The following is an 18,163-nucleotide window of genomic DNA, read 5'->3' as shown; positions in this document are numbered from 1 at the left end:
TACAATAAAAAAAAGGAAACAAAACCATAAAAGCTACCAAGTGACTTGGTTTGCATTTCACATTTTGTTTTCTACATCATTCAGAAAACTAATGCATTTAAAAGAATTGTGGTTTCTGTTTCTGGGTACACATTGTACAAAGATGTAATTTTGTGATATCAGCTGAAAGGGGTGGGGACAGAGCTGTAAAGGAATAGGGTTTTTGTATGTTATTGAAGTTAAGCTGGTTTGAATTCAAATTAGAGTGTTATAACTTTAGGATGTTAAACGTAATCCCTATGGTAACCACAAAGAAAATAGCTATAGACTATGCACAAAAGGAAATGAGAACACTTTGAGTAGTGAAAATCTTAGAGACAGAGTAGAATGGTGGTTGCTATGGGTGGGAAGAAGGGGGACATATGGAGTTACTGTTTAATGGGTATAGAGTTTCAGTTTTACAAGGTGAAAAGCATTATGGAAATGGATGGTGGTGATAGTTGCACATTATGAATGTACTTAACAATGCTGAATTCTACGTTTAAAAATGGTTAAGATAGTGAGTGAATTCTATGTGTATTACATCACAGTGAAAAAAAGTGTAGAGCACACTGTGGAAAGGTCTGTAAGACACAATAAGTGAATAAAACAAGATACAAAAAGCCAAAAAGTATTTGACTATTTAAAGCAAGATAATAATAATATATTTGGGGGTTATAGCTTATATGAAAAATAAAATATATGACAGTCACACAAAGGATATGATAAGGAAAACAGACATACACTTTGAAAAATGTATAATATTATTGTTATTACATGTTATAGTATTTTTAAAGGTAGACTCTGGTAAGTTAAAGATGCTTATTGTTCATTTAACCCCAAAACAATCACTTAAAAAAAGTAAACAAAAAAAGTACAGATTATAATTAAAAAGCAGAGATTATCTAGATTATCTACCTTTTATGTGTACAGTATTTGTGCCTTTTACTTGTGACATATTATGTTTTCTGGGTAAACTGATCCCTTTATCATTATGAATTATCTCTCTTTATCCCTGGCAATACTACTTTTTCTGAAGTCTACTTTGTCTGATATTAGTACAGCCACTCCAGCTTTCTTACAATTAGTATTTACATATTTATCATTCTTCATCCTTTTACTTTTAACCTGAGGTTTTATATTTAAAATGGATTTCTTATTCACACTGTATAATTGAGTCTTGCTTTTACCCAGACTGATCATCTCTGCCTTTCAATTGAAATTTTTGTGTCATTTTCACTTAGTGTAATTTTTCCTGTGGTTAGGTTTAAGTCTGTCATCTTGCTATTTGTTTTCTGTTTGTGCCGTATATTCTATGTTCTGTTTTTCCTTAGTTTCCTGGCTTTCTTTAGATTATTTTTTATATTCCTTTTATTCATCATTTATTTATTATTACTTTGTATTCCATTTTATTTATTTATATTTCTTGATAAATATATATATTAAATATATATTCACCTAATTACAGAGCTTCAGAATACATGAAGTAAAACTAATAGAACTGAACAGAGAAATAAACAAATTATAGCTGGAGATTTCAATATTCCTCTTTGAGTAATTGATAGCATAATAGATAGAAAATCAGTAAGGATACGAAACAGGGGTTAGCAAACCCTGGCATCTGAGATCCATACCATTGCCCATTTTTGTATTGCCCGTGAGCTAAGACTGATTTTTACCTTTTAAGTGGTGAAAAACTTTACAGAGAACATTTTGTGATATGTGAAACTTATGAAATTCAATTTTCAGTGTCCACACATAAAATTTTGTTTGAACACAGTCATGCTTATTCATATACATGTTACCTATGGCTGCTTTCATGTTACAACTGCAGAGATGAATAGTTGGTGACAACCTGTATGGCCCACAAAGTCTGAAATATTTATGTGAACCTTGAGAAGAAGTTTGCAGATCCCCTAATATAGAAGTTTTCAACACTGTCAACCAGCTTGACATAACTGACATATGGAATAGTCTCCCCAGCACCATCAGAATACATATTCTTTTCAAGTTCACGTGAAATAATCACCAAGGTAGGCTATATACTGAGTCTTTAAACAAGTCTCAGTAAATATGAATGCATTAAAATTATATAGAAATGGAATATATGAGAAAAAATATGGAATTACATTAGAAATTTTTAAAAACCATGATCTTTAAATAGTTGGGAAAAAATCTCCAGTAGTTTAGAAGAAAAAAGTGACACTTAATCCAAGGGTCAAATAAGAAGTCACAAGGGAAAAAAAAAAAGAAGTCACAAGGGAAATTAGAAAATATTTTGAAGTGAACACTGCTCTGTTTATGTTTTGAGATATATTTATAATTTTAATACACAATTGAATGATGAACACTGTTCAAAATATTAAAAAAAATTAAAGTCCAGGTTCTATGTTTTTTGTGGTCATAGGTATATACACTTGCTAAAAGTTGTCAAACTCAATGAATATATGTATGTTCATGTATAACTGAAAAATTGTGCTCTACACTGGAATTTGACGCAACATTGTAAAATGACTATAACTTTTAAAAAAAAGTCAAGAAAAAAGTTGTCAAACTCTGCATTTAAAATATAGGAGGATTTTATTATATCTAAAATATACCCTGATAAAGTTAAAATTTTAAAAAGGTTATATTTCTAGGATAGTTTTCCTGGTAGATCCCTTTAGTTTTGAGATGAAAATATATGAATTTTTTAAAAAGCCTCTTCTACTTATATGTTTGGAACTTGATTAATATGTGGTAGGCATTCAGGAGTTTTCACTTTATTCAAAAAATACAAGATTTATGCAAGCTAAGTATTCTGAATGCTTATTTTCATGATAAAAATTTTGGAAAGTCTGTATCTTTTGTACAGAGAATACTTTGTCAGAGTTATGTATTCAGTGCATTAGAATTTCCTTGTTTCCTCTTTTATTAAATTATGGTTCCATATGATTGCTTATATACATTTTCCATTTTCAGACGATTATATTTGTCAAGTCTTTAGATGTAGCCTTATTTCGGTCATCTAGATGAGTAGGTCTTAGACTTTTAGATTTCCTAGATTAATACAATTTCCAATTAATTTTGAGCAATGTCTTAATTTTGCAAAATAAGGACATCAAGAGAGAAAAACCACTATTGTCTACAATCATCATTTTAACACCAGAGAAGTCAAAAGAACATAATTTCCAGGTAAAACAGGCCCTCTTAAGAAAATGTAGACATGCATAATAGATCACTGTGTACTAGGTAATGCACCTAGCATTTGAATATGTTATCTGATTTAATTTTCCAAATATTCATTTTACATTTTCCAAATACTGTTATCCTCATTTTATAGGAGAAGAATCTGAGGCTCAGTTATGTCAGGTAACTCGCCCAGAACAAGATGTCTGATTTCATGCCCATGCTCTTAACATAGCACAGGCACTTTTATAATGCAGAACAATTAACAACATTAAATGGTGATTTATAATTGCATATTTCTTGATTAAAATTTGTCACCATAGGTCTTTATTTGATAGTGCGGCGCAGGCTCAAATAGCTTGTGTAGGTATTCATTTTTTCTCACACGTAGTTTCACACAGATTATGAATATTGCAGTTAAAGAAGCAACCTTCTTAATGTTCATTCATTTATTTTGGAATATTCTGGATAAACTGGTAAGAAAGAGCCTTTTGCCTTGAGGATGTTTTTGTGGTCTTTAACACCTTGTCCTGGTTAAGAATGCACAACAAGGTGGTGGTATTGTCTAGCCATCTAGGCTTATGGGGAGGGTGCACAAAGCACTTCGTGCTTGGCTTTCACTCCTGTCCAGGAGGTAGGATTTGGTGTTTAATCTAGGGACAGTAATTACCATAATCCTTATAAACCTGCACATACTCTTATTGTTACTGTCAAGTTGCTTACTTTTTCCTAGGAATGGTAAGACACTGAGATTTTTGTGGTTAAAAAATAATACCTTTAATCTTTAGCTTGAATAATGCTTTTTTCACTTGCTAGCTATATACAAAAATTATTTAATCTCAAACTGTGTCTCTTCATCTGTTAAAATCAATAAGATTTAATGTAGTATGTTTTTATGTATCAACTCGAATGAGGCAATGTGAGAGAAAACTATGAAAACTGGAAACTGATGGATACTTTATGTAACTGGAAGCCCGTCAGGGTTTTTTAGACGAGAATAATGGCATGATGCGATGTTGGATCTGAGTGGAAGTGGAGGGTGAGTGAGACTAGAGGAAGGCAGAATAGAAGGGGAGAAGAAGATTGGCGACATTGGGAGTGGAGAGGAAATGTAATCAGTCATTTTGGAGGGGGAAAAAATCAATATTTCATGATTGATAAGAAAGAGGAGAAGGAACCTCTTACCTCCCAGATTAATTCCCAATAAATATTTGTCTATTATTTTCCCCATCCCCAGTCTGTCCTATATATTTGTAGTATACAGACACAGACCTGTAAGGACCTTTAGGAATTGATAGTCTTTGGGTCAGTATAGGGTGCTGCCTGCATTCATGTACTTGGAGAATTTGTGAGCAAGTGCTACTTTTGATATTAAGTCAACCTGTTTACTTGAAAACAAGTTAGATTTTCTGTCATGGATATGGGTACAAAATATTGCCAGATAATTTTTATGTGGTCTTCAGGAAATTTGTTTATCAGATCACAGACATCTGATTGTACAGTTCCATCAGTGTTTAGAAAAATGACAATTTTAGGCATTTGGAAAGATTATATTTTCCTCCTACTAGTGTTAAGTATTGTGTTGAAACTTTTGGTTTTCAGATAATTTGCATTCAGCACTTACCTAGTGCTGTTTCTGGGAAAAAGTTTTCTGAATTTTTTCTTAATTTTGCTTTTTATTGAAATGTAGTAGATTTACAATGTTAGTTTCAGGTGTACAGCAAAGCGATTCGGTTATACATATACATATATATTTTTTCAGATTCTTTTCCATTGTATGTTACTGCAAGAAATTGAATATAGCTCCCTGTGCTATACAGTGGGTAAAAAAAATTTCTGAATCTTATGTACATAAATTTGAGTATTCATTACAGGCTTGTCAGTTCTAGTTATTGTCATTGTTTAAATATAGACTTTAAATAAAATTGGCTATAAACTGGGATAATGGATTTCTTTGTTTTATAGCAGTGGTTCTCAAACTTTAGGTTGCTTCAGAATCATCTGGAGAGCTTATTAAAACACAGGTTTCTGGATTGTTTCGGATTCAGTGGGTCTGAGTGGGGCTAAAGATGTTCATTTCCAGCAAGATGATGATGTCTGTGGTAAGAACTACCTATTATATCATAAGGAATAAGATTATCCTAGGAAACCACAGTTTAGCTTTTAAAAATACTTCTAAAAATAGATTGGTAAAAATTACACGGCATCTAGGAAATAAACTTAATTTTCATAAACATACAGCTCAAATCCAAATCCTCTTAGGGTGTAATAAATACAAAATTTTATTATAGTCTTTCATAAAAGTTATTATTCTTATTTATTTAGTAATAGGATAAATTAGAAAAATATGTTTAAAATATATTTAAGATATTATAAATACTTTTCTCTATGCACAACAAATAGTTAAATATTTAGAGGTTTTAGAAAACTCTTAAGTATGTAGTTCATTTACCCAGCACTTTTAATTGAAGTTAAAAATTGGACTTCAGTGCGGAGGGGTAGCCCAGTGGTAGAAGCACACACTTGGCATGCACGAGGTCCTGTGTTCAGTCCCCAGTACCTTCATGTGCGTGTATTTGTATGTATGTGTTTGTGTGTGCATGTGTGTGTGTGTGTGTGTGTGTGTGTGTCTCAAATCAATTAACCATGGATGTATGTTTTTTAAAAAATCGGACTTCAATTTTTAAAAAAGAAAATACAATGAAAAACGAAAAACCCATTCATTGGAAGGTGGATGGATTTGTTTCCCACTGTCTTGTACTCTCCCCCCTGTCAGACCCATAATTCCTTGAATTTCAAAACCTGAAACTCTTGGAAGATCAAATGTGATAATATGGTTAATATAGTATGTCAACCCAAATTGGTTTCAATAATTGTTTTAAAATCTTGTATTTTTTAGCTAATGGGAATGACAACAAGAAGTTTAAAGGAGATAGACCTCCCTGTTCACCTTCCCGTGTTCTCCATCTTCGCAAAATTCCAAGTGATGTCACTGAAGCAGAGGTCATATCATTAGGTCTACCATTTGGCAAAGTAACTAATCTTTTGATGTTGAAAGGAAAAAGCCAGGTACGTAATTTTTAAAGATTAATCCACAGTGATTATCTCTGGGTGTTAGTGTTAAAAGTGATTTTTATTTCCTTGAACTTTTCTATATTTTCTAAATTTCATTCTATTTATATAAAGTGGTTTTTAAAATAGAATTTTTTTAATGACAAAAAACAACAAATTTTAATACAGGATTATCTCGTATTCATTGACTTGTTAACAAACATATTTTATATTGTTAGTTACAAAATGGTTAATGAAAATATCTTATGATTATAAAAAGACCCTGACAGAGAAGGGGAGGATATAAGCCTTACCTCATTTGGCAAATTAAAGAACTTTTATGCTTTCTAAAATCTATTTTTAAATGTTTAGTATATTATAGTTGTAGAATTAATATGTAGCTTCTTTAATAATTTGGAAGAGTTTGTAAGAGGTTCTTCATTTCAGAATTTAATCAGTTTTTCTTAAGATGAGTAAGGAAACTTGTGTTTGTGGTGACCATGACAAAAAAATAATACTTGTCATATTGGTTTGAATAATGGTGTCCTTTCTTGTTTCAATTCTGACCTCAGTGGGATGAATTCTTCAGTTCTTTCCTTGTTTTCGGTTGTCCTGAAAATTTTTACACTCAGCATTGCTGAAAAAAAGAGGACCACAAATCTAGGCCTTAGACTTTCTTCAGTACATTGTGTTGAGTCACTATGTTTCTTGTACTTTTCATAAATAGGTTTAAGAAACATTATAAATATATCGTGAAAGAGACTGGATGATGATGTCTGATTCAGACTCCTGTTTTTAGTAAACTACTTAACACCCCGATTTAGTGCAGATGCGGTTATTAAGAACTGGAGAAGTTAAATAACATGTCCTAGTTATGTTTACACATTTATCTTAACATCTTTTGCAGATAGTACATGCACTTAGATCTTTATTTTGTCATAGTTGCCACTACTGAAAAGAGTATTGTTTGCACAGTTTGAAAAGAGTCAGCATGGCCATGTCTAATGGCTGTGAAGTGTCTTAACAGTTACGTGTTATATACATTATCATGTTTCATATAGTATATCCTATAAATTATGTGAGATAGCTCTGAGAGGCAGCAGAATGTCATAACTTTCCTTTGTCTCTTCTATTGGCTGTAGTTTATATTTATCTGTACTGTTAATTGCTTACCTTGATCATAAATCCTGTTTAGAAAACACCTTGTTAGTAATATACTTCAGCAAGAGATTCTGATGTGAGTCACTAGCAGTGCTTGTAGGCGTAATCTTTCCCATGGTTCTTGGAGGTGGTGTTGAAGGCAGAGTAGGGGTTATTTTCATCAGCCTTTCTGTGGGTAGTGACTTGGTTTTCTCTCCACCTTACATTATAAAACTTGATCCATTTGACTAGATACTTTGGCAAAACATAATTCTTTTAATGGACTCCATGTGAAAAAATATATTTTTCCATATGAATTTTTAGGTCATATATGTATTTAAGAAAAATTTCCTCTGACAAGGATCACGTATTCCAAAGACATTGTTTAACCTTTCCTCTGTGTGACTGATGTTAGACGTGGGAATTCTTAACACCTAGTAAAGAGTTTGTAGAAAGAGACTCTCCCCATATAGTGAATATTGTTAGAAGAGTTTGCAGTTTTTTTGTTGAAAAGATGATTAAAAGCCAGATAGATAGGAAGTATTGCCACAGCTATTTTTATTAACCATGATCATTTTTATCTACTTCTCAGAAAACTTAAGAAAAGTATACTACTGATACAATTGGATACCGGCTTTAAAGTGTGTCGTGGACAGTTACAACTTTTAGATACTGTAAATGTCTTGAAGTCTGTTTTATTCGTCAAAGACGGTGGAATTTCATTTATTGTGGATCAGTTAATGATATGTGACCCACTGTATTGTGGCTAATATGACTACTTCATAGAAAATTGTTAGTTAAAGCATTTAATGGATTCAGTTGTGACATTTTATTGTTACAGTTAAGCATCATATTTAACATTTGTCAAGTTAATATTCCTTTACTGGAATATTTGCCAAATGGAAACACTTGACAAGTAAGGTAACTATAAATGAAGAAATAGTTTGATTTATAGCTATTTGCCATTTCCTCTGTTTAATAAATTTTGTTAGTAATAAATATATTTCATAAATAAATTTTAAATGTTTTATACATAATGTGAAGTGGTTACTACACGCTTACTAGTTAAATGCTCTTTTGTGGTAAAAAGAATTGAATTGTCTTCACTAGAAATTTGCATTGATTTGGATCTGGGGTTCTTTCTGCATTTTAAATTTGAGATATTCTTACAGATAGTTCTGAGTGCTCAGAACAGTTAGTATATGTTTGTACTTTATCTTCTTAACCATTAAGATAGGGTGGTAAAACCTGCCACCTTAAAGCTCTGTAAGTATCCAATTCCAGTCTCAGAAGTTACAGGAGTCCTGACAGAATATAAAGAAGAAGACATAAATACCAAGGAGCTTCTTCCATCTCAGTTCTTCTTGGGTTATTCTTCAGGTAGCTAAGATTAGTACAATGATTACAGGTATCCAAGAATGGTTACTTGAATTACTCAAATCAATATTGACTTAACGTAGGAAGTTCTTCCAGAGGCTTTACACATGATTGCTCTAATTATATTCACAAATAGCTGTTTCATAAAAAGGTAAAGGAGAGCAAATCAATATGCCTCATGTCTGAGAATTTTTTAGGAAGAAACTATTAAATCTCAACACCTGAAAGCATCCATTTACAGTAGTGATGTGTACATTTATTTTTGCCTTTTTAATTACTTACAGGTTTTAGGAGAAACAGAAATAAGAAAACCAAAAACCACATAAAACCATTTAATCAACGGGCAATTTCCCAACCCAAAATCCTTTATTGAACCCAACTTTTTTCAAAAATATTTTCAATTAATATCAAAGATATACTTTGAAACTAAAGTCTTTTCATCCCTATGGGGGCGATATAATTTCTGTTGCGAATGCATGAGTTTAGAGCAAGCTAGAATGACAGAATAGTTTGCTGCCTTTCAAAAACAGGTGCTTTCACTTTACTTTCTTGTGTTTATTGCAGGCTTTCTTAGAAATGGCTTCTGAGGAAGCTGCTGTTACTATGGTGAATTATTACACTCCTGTTACTCCTCACCTTCGAAGTCAGCCTGTTTTTATTCAGTATTCCAATCACAGAGAACTTAAGACTGACAATCTACCTAATCAAGCTGTAAGTATTAAAGGTATTTTTGGAAACAGTTATGAGAACACATGGTATAATAAATTTAATTTTCTGTTTTTCTGAAGGGGGAAATCATACGTTTTTCTTCATCTTAGGATACTCTATTAATAAAGATTGTGTATGTAAATTCTTACCCAAAGACTTAAGAATAAGAAAGCCGTGCCATTTAGAAATATGTTTGAAAGTAATAGTGTTAGAAATGGCAGGTATTTAGTATTCTATTCAAACTGTTTTCACAAGACTTACATTGTTAAATGTCTCCCTTCAAAATCTCAGATCTTAAAGGAATTATAGAAGTCAGTTTTTTCTTTTTACAGAATATATAACAAAAGCATTAAGAAGTTGAGTGATGTTTCTATTGTGATGTTAAGTAACTGAACTTAAGATGTTAATAAGAATATGTTTAGATATGTTCATTAAATGATTTTTGACTCTCCAAGATGAATGTGGAACGTAAAATTTGAACGTTTCTTACCTTATTTTCCAGTTTTTATTTTGATACAGCTCATATTAAAACTTTTGTGTCTCTCCAGGTTGATTTTTAAAACAGTCATTTGAAATTACTATAGGGTAGGAAAAATTTGTCCACAAAGCAAGTATATTTTAAGAAAGAGGTTTTTATTATGTTAAAGAGCATTTTTTGGCCCCTGTACTCTTGCTCTAGGCAAAAGAACTCCTTCAGCTCTTTGATTCAATGTTGAGAGTCATTATAATGCAATCTGCTAAATTTAAATTATAGTTTTCCACATTTTTAAAAACAGTGACATTTCCTGCAAATAATCTTTAACTTGTTTTAAGAGATTTTTATGGCATATAATAAAGTATGTAAACCTAAGAGTAAATAAAATATTAGATACTTTAAAATAGAATAAAACTTTCTAAGTGAAAAATTGCTTCCTGAATTATAAATAGGATACATGCTAATGGTAAAACATTTAAACATTCCAGAAAAAAAAGTCCGGTTACCCAGATATAACTAATTAACTAACATTTTGCTAACATTTTAGTGTGTACCCCTTTCCATTCAGGTGTTATTATTGTCTATGTATATAATTTTATACCGATGGAATCCTGTTTTGAAAGCTGTTATCTTTTATCTACAGTATGTCATGGATGTTTCATGACAGCAAATTTAGAATTACTTTATAATTTTTTAATGATTAAGTAATACTCCCTTCAGAAGGTCAGCCATAATTGTCATGGGATCCAGTGGGCTGGTGCATGGGTGGTAAAAGAATTTACCAGAGATCAAGGAGTTTAATAGGTAAGCCCCCATAGACAACAGTGGGCCACAGAGGTGCCTATGTGAGCCCTGAGGGTTGGTTGCTGAGGTCTTTTATTAGGGAGGGTTACATCAGGTACCGAGAGGTCACAAGGTGTATGATTGCCTTGTGCACAAGTTTTGTTTTGTTTTTGTGCACGTTTTTGATTGGTTGGAGGTGAAGTAAGAAGTGTAGGACAGTGGGATTTATGACTCTGTCAAGGTGAAGACGTGGGCTGAAACAAACCAGCCTGAGCTATTGTGAGATTAGGCATTACCTAAGGGGTATTAGTTTGTTAGGGCAAACACTCCCAGTAAAGAATGTACTTTATCTTTTGAGGGATTGCAGGCAGACATCTGAGAGCCCAGAAGTGGGGGTCATTGGACTTTGAAGGACACCAGTTGGCCCCACAATAATTTATCCAGTTTCTTGTTAATAGATATGCAGATGGTTTGCAATTTTATGCTTTTACAGACAGTACTATAGAAGCATTCTTATATATCTCGGCACACTTGCAGCATTGTCTTATTAATTTATGTTTATGACAACAAAATTACTAGGACTAAGAACATAAATGTTTTGTGTTTTGATATATGTTGCATGATTGCTTTCTGTAAAGATTATTTGCTGATTCAAGGTGCCACTGGTAACATGAGCAAGCAGTTTTCCTGTTCATTTTTGTTAATATAATAGATGACAGATTATATCTTATTGTTTACTTACTTTTATTTAATAACTTGTGAAGTATTTATACTAATTTCTGTTAATACAGTTTTTCCCCCATTTTTAAAGTTGTGGTAAATATGTATATATAACATAAAACTTACCATTTTAACTGTTTTTTTAACACCTTTATTATGGTGTGGTTCCTGTACAATAAGCTATGCATATTTCAAATATACAATTTGATGAATTTTGGTAGCTATATGCACCAGTGAAACCACCAGCACAATCAAGATAGCTAACATTTCCATCACTCCCCAGGAGGTGCCGTTTTCAAATGCCAAGTTTATTTTTTCCTACTCCCTTTACCCCCTGGTAACCATAAGTTTGTTCTCTATGTCTGTGAGTCTGTTTTGTAGATAAGTCCATTTGTGTCCTTTTTTTTAGATTCTACATATAAGCAATATCATATGGCATTTTTCTTTCTCTTTCTGGCTTATTTCGCTTAGAATGATGATCTCCAAGTCCATCCATGTTGCTCCAAATGGCATTAGTTTATTCTTTTTTAATGGCTGAGTAGTATTCCTCTGCGTGTGTGTGTACGTCTTCTTTACCCAGTCATCTGTTGATGGACATTTGGGTTGTTTCCATGTCTTGGCTATTGTAAATAGTGCTGCTCATCTTAACTATTTGTAAGTGTACAGTTCAGTGGCATTAAGTACATTCACATTGTGCAACCAATCACTACCATCCATCTCCAGAACTTTGCATTTTCCCAGACTGAAACTTCATACCCATTAAACATTAACTCCCCATTTCCCTTACCTCCACCCTAGCACCCACCATTCTACTTTCTTTGTCTCTGAGTTTTGCCTACTAATGCAGTTTTTAAAATACTTTTATTTTAGTAATCAAATCTCTTAAGTTGTATTATGGTTTCTGACTTGGGTACCATACTCCTAGAAGCCTAACAAGATTTAAATAAAAATTTTTTTCCTATGTTTTCTTACCATACATTCATGTGTTGGTTGTCTTTAATATTTAAATCTTTGTTTTTTTAAGAATATTTTCAGGATGATGAGTGAGAATAGGGCTTTGGTCTTTTTTTTAATCCCAGTGACCAATTTCTCTTGTTTTTTGAATAACCCATTTATTATCCACTCATGTGAAACTTGTTCTTTGTCATGTTCTAGTTTTCCAAACACATGCTATGCCTACTTACAACATGCATATATTCACTTGTTAGACATGACTACACATTCTGCTTACATGATCCCCGTCTACCCATATGTGTGTGTTGCTCACATGATATGAATTTCATGTCTAGTCTGGACTACCTTTTGGATTCCATTCTGTTCCATTCCTGTTTCAGTGTCTCTGTGCCTAATATATTGAAGGGCAAAGCCCTATTCTTTACTCTGTCTTTTTAGAAAAATGGTTACTATATTTTGTTTATTTTTCCAGATACATTAGAATTATTTTGGTAACTCCTAACCCCAAAAAACACAATTGGAATTGTGTTGATTTTATAGATTAATTTGAAGATAATTAATATATTTTCTGTCTTTCAGTAGAGCGTTTAATTTCCTTTATGTAAGTCATGCAGTTTCCTCATTAGTGTGATTCCTAAATATGTTAGTGTAATTCTTGAAGAAGAAATAAACAATTTAATAAAACTCTTAAAACACTGGATTATTCTAAAAGGAAACTGTAAGAAATCCCAGTTGCTTGGCAACCAAAGCCAGCCCAAATGACCTAGTTTATTCTTAGATAGCCTTGATTTCTTCCCAGTACCCTTTCCATTTTATTACTTTTGTCCAATTTTTTGCATTGATGTTTGAGAAAGTCATCATTTTTAAAAATTCAAAGTCCTAAATATATATATATCTGTATATGTAAACTGTACCAGATGTCTTCTTATTCAGGCAGCCCCAGGAAGCTGATAAATTACTGTTTTATTCTCTTTTCCTCTCTGAATAACTGAATGTCCGAAAACATGCACATAACTTATTTTCCAGCTTATGGACATACTTTCCAGAGAGTCGGGTGAATATCAAGTATTTCTGTCCCTTGATTTAAACTAAAATTATAGCTAAATAATTTAGATCATATTTTGAGATACAGCGTTTGAGAAATGGTTGTATTAAAAGTAGTCATTTTTGTATGGGCACTTTTTCTTGACCTTGTAGATGGAAGTTTATAAATCTGCAAAGAGGTGACTATGGAAGAACTTTTCTTTAAGATTTCCCTAAAGATCGTCAAACTGAACACTTAAAATCTGTGCATTTTATTGTATATTCATTTCCATCTCAATTTTAGAAATGGCTTCTCCACATTATCCAGGCATGTTTAAATTTTACATGGAGTGTGTTTACCTCCCCCATGTCGAAAAAATATTGTTGGTTTTCTGAACATACTACTGCTAGTCCCTCTACTAATAGTTAATGTAAACGTTTCAGATTTGAAATGTTGCTGAAACATTTAAAAATTACCTCCCATAATAAGAATTCTCTGTGTCATAATTTTAGCATTAGATACACAGAAAATGTCTTCTATGTATCTGAAATCTCTTCATATTAAGAAGATATTGTTTTTCCTCAGACTTTTCGATGTTACTTATTAAATAAATCAATCTTTTTCTGAGATTTTTATTGTCAAAAGCCTTTCTTGTATGCCTGCTACACAGAGATCCTTGTACTTGATGCTCCATGAAGTACTAGAGAATATTGACAAGTCTGGAATAATTGGGACAATATATACCATGGCTTCTCATGTTTCTCCACTGTGGTATCCCTTGTACCAAAGAGGAAGGAGTGAAGGGAGAGGAACAGCAACGACAACAGTAGTAACAGCGACAGCAGCAGCAGTGAGCATATGTGCAGAGTTGTTTAATAAGAAGGATTGATAGAATGATTGATGGGGGTAGTGAAGTAAAGTCAGTGAGGTTAAGTTTACTTTTGAATGTGCAGGCTTGGTTTTGATAAGACTTAATCATCCTAATCTAAAAAGGAAAGGAACCATCATTCCATTGAGAGCCTCACTATGATGACGTTTTTCCCTAGACAGTCTAGGCTTGTGATGTCTAATATAGTAGCTGCTGGCTACATGTGGCTAAATTTAAATAAGTTAAAAAATTCAGTTTCTCAGTTGCATTTGGTACATTTTGAGTGCCCACTAGCCACTTGTGGCTAGTGGCTATCATACTGAATACTGTAGATACTGAATATTTCCATTATCACAGGAAATTCTGTTGGACAGCACTGTTTATCTTCCATGTCTCTACTTAACCTTTCCTCTGTGTGTATGTGTATGTGTGTGTGCCATACAATTATAATAACTAATGTTCTTATCTGCTAATTCTAACACCTGTGTCAATTCTGGGTCTTTTTTGAATGACCTCCCAGCCTCACCCTTGCCTAATGAAAGGCTCAAAGTGGAAGTGTGAACCAGTCTTCAAACTTGAAAGCAGTACAACCCTTTTTGTCCAAATAAAATCTTAACTGGGGAGCCCAGTGTAAAGTAAATAAACCGCCATGTTTGAAGCAGGACTGAGTTGCTCAGTATTCCACACACCTGGCTTTATGAGAGCATAGTTTTAAAAGCTAATGACATAAACAAATAATTCATATATTGTTCTCAAAGATAATGATGATGATTTGGAAACGGATTATTTGGCAGTTTATGCATTACCTGATACATAAAAATCTGTGTATAGCATAAAAATGCTATTAAAAGGTATAAAAAAAGATTTGTATGTAAATATAAAAGTGGAAGTTGTTCAACTGTTAAGCATACAGAAAGTAAAAGATTGCTAGTTTTCAGAAAGATATTTATTTTAATGTTATTTATCATGCAAAAATATTGGAAAGCTACTCATCTAATACTGGAGAGGTGGTATAATAAATAGTAGACTAAAAAGTAAAATTACAGAAACAAAACAAGAAATTTTAATATAAAATAGCACACAAAGTACTGTGATCTTTAGAACTACAAGTGAATACAATATTTAAAAATGAAAGAAGCTGCATTAAAGTGATAGGATTTTTTCATTTTGTGGCATAAATGTTTTACTAATTATCACTGTTCTTAAGAATTATAAGTATGAAACAAATGACTAATGAAAAGTTGCATTTCATTTTAATAGTCATTAATCATGCTTTTTCCCCCTTCAGTTTTCCCTTCTTTCACCTACTTAATTTTTTAAGTATTTTAAATTTTGAGACAGTCACAAAATTTTTAAAGAGTGGTAGATACAATATAAAGAATTCTTAATTTTTTTTTGAGGCATTTGGGAATAAATTGTTAATGTAGTCTTACTTCATTGACCAAAATCTTAGTGTGCATGTCCTTTGAGCAAGGACATTCTCCTACACAACCAGAGTACAGTGATCAAAATCAGGAAATTAACATTGATACATTACTTCCCTCCAATCTTCAGTCCCCATTCAAGTTTTGCCAGTTGTCCCAATGATGTTTGCTTTAGCAAAACAAACATTATTCATGATCACATGTTCCATTTAGAAGTCACATTTTCTAGTCTTTAATCTGAAACAGTTACTCAGTTTTTCTTTGACTTTTGTAACCTTGACACTTTTGAAAATTATAGGCAACTTATCTTTTAGGATATCTCTCAGTTTGAGTTTTTCTGATGTTTCCTTGTGATTAGATTCAGTGTATGTAGCTTTGACAGGAACATCACAGAAGTAATGCTGGTTTTTTCTCATTGCATCATATCATGTGGCACATAATTTCAATTTTTGCATTAGTAATGGTGGGCTCTTCGATCACTTGATATGATGGTGTTTGCCTAGCTTCTCCACTGTAAGAGTTATGACTTACAAAGGGGAGAAGAAAAGTATTTGGGAGAAAGTTACTATAAGACAGTGTAAATATACTGTTCCTTATCAGCGGTTAATTTATATCAACATATGGACTTAAGGTTTCCCATTTTACCTGATGGGTTTTTATTCATTACAGTCATTATTTTGGTTCTCAAATTGTCTTATATTTGGCCAGTGGGAGCCCCTTCAAGCTGTCTTCTGTGTCCTTTTGGCATGTTCCCATCATTCTCTGAACACTTCTTTGCATTCTGGTACAAAACAACAACAACATAACCCCAAAAGAACAAAAAAAAGTTATACATTCATCTATGCTTTTCTTGCTCTAGCTATAGAACTAGACAGTTTTTAGAGCATATCCTGATTCCTTTCAGTGGAGCATGATATTTGGGAACTTGTCTGCCTGACCTTGCTTGGGCTCTAACATCTCATGCCAGGCTGCCCCTCATGGACTGATCTCCTTTTCACCCTACTCAGACTGTCTTTACTGCGTTGGCTTCCTACACCACGTGGACCCCTTCTTGACTCTTTCTGGGCTTTGACACTCTGGCTAGGCTGCTCTCCTCTGGATGACTTTCTTACCCTTCTCATGCTCCCCAGGTCTGACAGCCAGCAGTGAGCCACCCACACACAGTTAACTTCCTCACCTTGTTTGGGCTCAGGTTACACTTGCCAGGCAGACCTACCACAGGGATGTGCTCCTCACATTGCTCAGGTTCTGATGCTCCATGCCAGGATGCCTTCGTCTCAAAATGTCCCCTTTGCCCCACTCTGAACTACTGCAGCTCCTCTCTTCCTCCGTATTTACACCTATCATAGGCCACTTATAGGCTCTAGAACTCAATTGTCCAGGGAAGAAGAAAGAAGAGGGACTTGAGTGATTTTTAAAGTGATCTTTAGTATTTTACACTGAATTTTTTTGCTATTGTCATTTAAAAATAAATAAAAATCATATTCAAGCTTCTTTTTTGGCCATGTGGGGGTTCTTTTTCCCTATTTGTTGAAGCAAATTTAAGCACCTTTCTTAAATATTGTGTCATTATGATAAGAAAGCAAGTCTCTTGATTCTTGACTGATTACAAATTTGGGATATATGCATCCAGAGAGAGTAGATATGTATATTTTTATTTAACTATATTACTTCATATTACTTTGCCTCAGCTAATTTTAAGGATTATATCATGTGTCTATGTAATGGAGAGTTCTCATTTTGGATTGTTATGTAGAGAGCCCAAGCCGCACTGCAGGCTGTCAGTGCTGTCCAGTCAGGAAATCTGGCGCTTCCTGGAGCTCCCACCAATGAAGGCACAGTCCTACCTGGGCAGAGTCCTGTGCTCCGAATAATTATTGAAAACCTCTTTTATCCTGTTACTCTGGAAGTTCTTCATCAGGTAAGGAGAAACAGTCTTGTGAAAGCAGAGTCAAATGCAACCTCTATAACTTTTGATGTTTTATATCTTTAATTTTTCAGGTTGTTGATTTGGGTTAATGTATTTATTTAAATAATTTTTAGAAATCTTCAGTTTCATGCAGGAAATAGTATCAGTTAGAGACAATTTTTTGGCAGCCTCCTTTTTCTAACTTAAATACTTGATTTGAAAAGATGTATAAGAAATTCTTTTTTTTTAATACATAAGCATGAAGATGAATAAAGCATATACTCCTGTAAAAAGCACTGGTAGTATTTATTCCTGAGAAAGTAACATCAGTATAGGAAACAACTAATTTATTTCTATTGACTCCTTCCTACATTTGAGTGTTTTTATTTTAAAAACTCTAAAAGGAAGCTATGAGTAACTCTTCACATGTAACATGGAAATACCAAGTTAAATACTGACTGATGCTCAGCATACCTTTCGTAGACTGCCCATTTCTATATCTAAACTGTCTTGATAAGAGTCAGAGTACCAAATCATAGCTGTC

The 18,163-nt window shown here is 33.0% G+C and overlaps 1 protein-coding gene across 6 annotated transcripts in view; it reads left to right on the top strand.

The window, feature by feature from the left end:
- The window catches only part of PTBP3 (polypyrimidine tract binding protein 3), an 89,062-nt gene that overhangs the window by 36,655 nt on the left and 34,244 nt on the right, over nt 1-18,163 (top strand). For 5 of the 6 annotated variants that reach the window (XM_074362015.1, XM_074362013.1, XM_074362011.1 and 2 more), the window contains 3 exons: nt 6,086-6,255; nt 9,319-9,465; nt 17,467-17,631. In XM_074362015.1, the coding sequence (XP_074218116.1) occupies nt 6,086-6,255; nt 9,319-9,465; nt 17,467-17,631 (482 nt within the window). Of the gene's footprint in view, nt 1-5,165; nt 5,289-6,085; nt 6,256-9,318; nt 9,466-17,466; nt 17,632-18,163 lie in introns of those variants that run through there. The other variant, XM_045506751.2, reaches the window with a different exon arrangement.

Source organism: Camelus bactrianus, chromosome 4 (genome assembly GCF_048773025.1).
Source record: "Camelus bactrianus isolate YW-2024 breed Bactrian camel chromosome 4, ASM4877302v1, whole genome shotgun sequence".
Taxonomy (NCBI): Eukaryota; Metazoa; Chordata; class Mammalia; order Artiodactyla; family Camelidae; genus Camelus; species Camelus bactrianus.
This window is presented reverse-complemented; position numbering and strand designations above follow the sequence as displayed.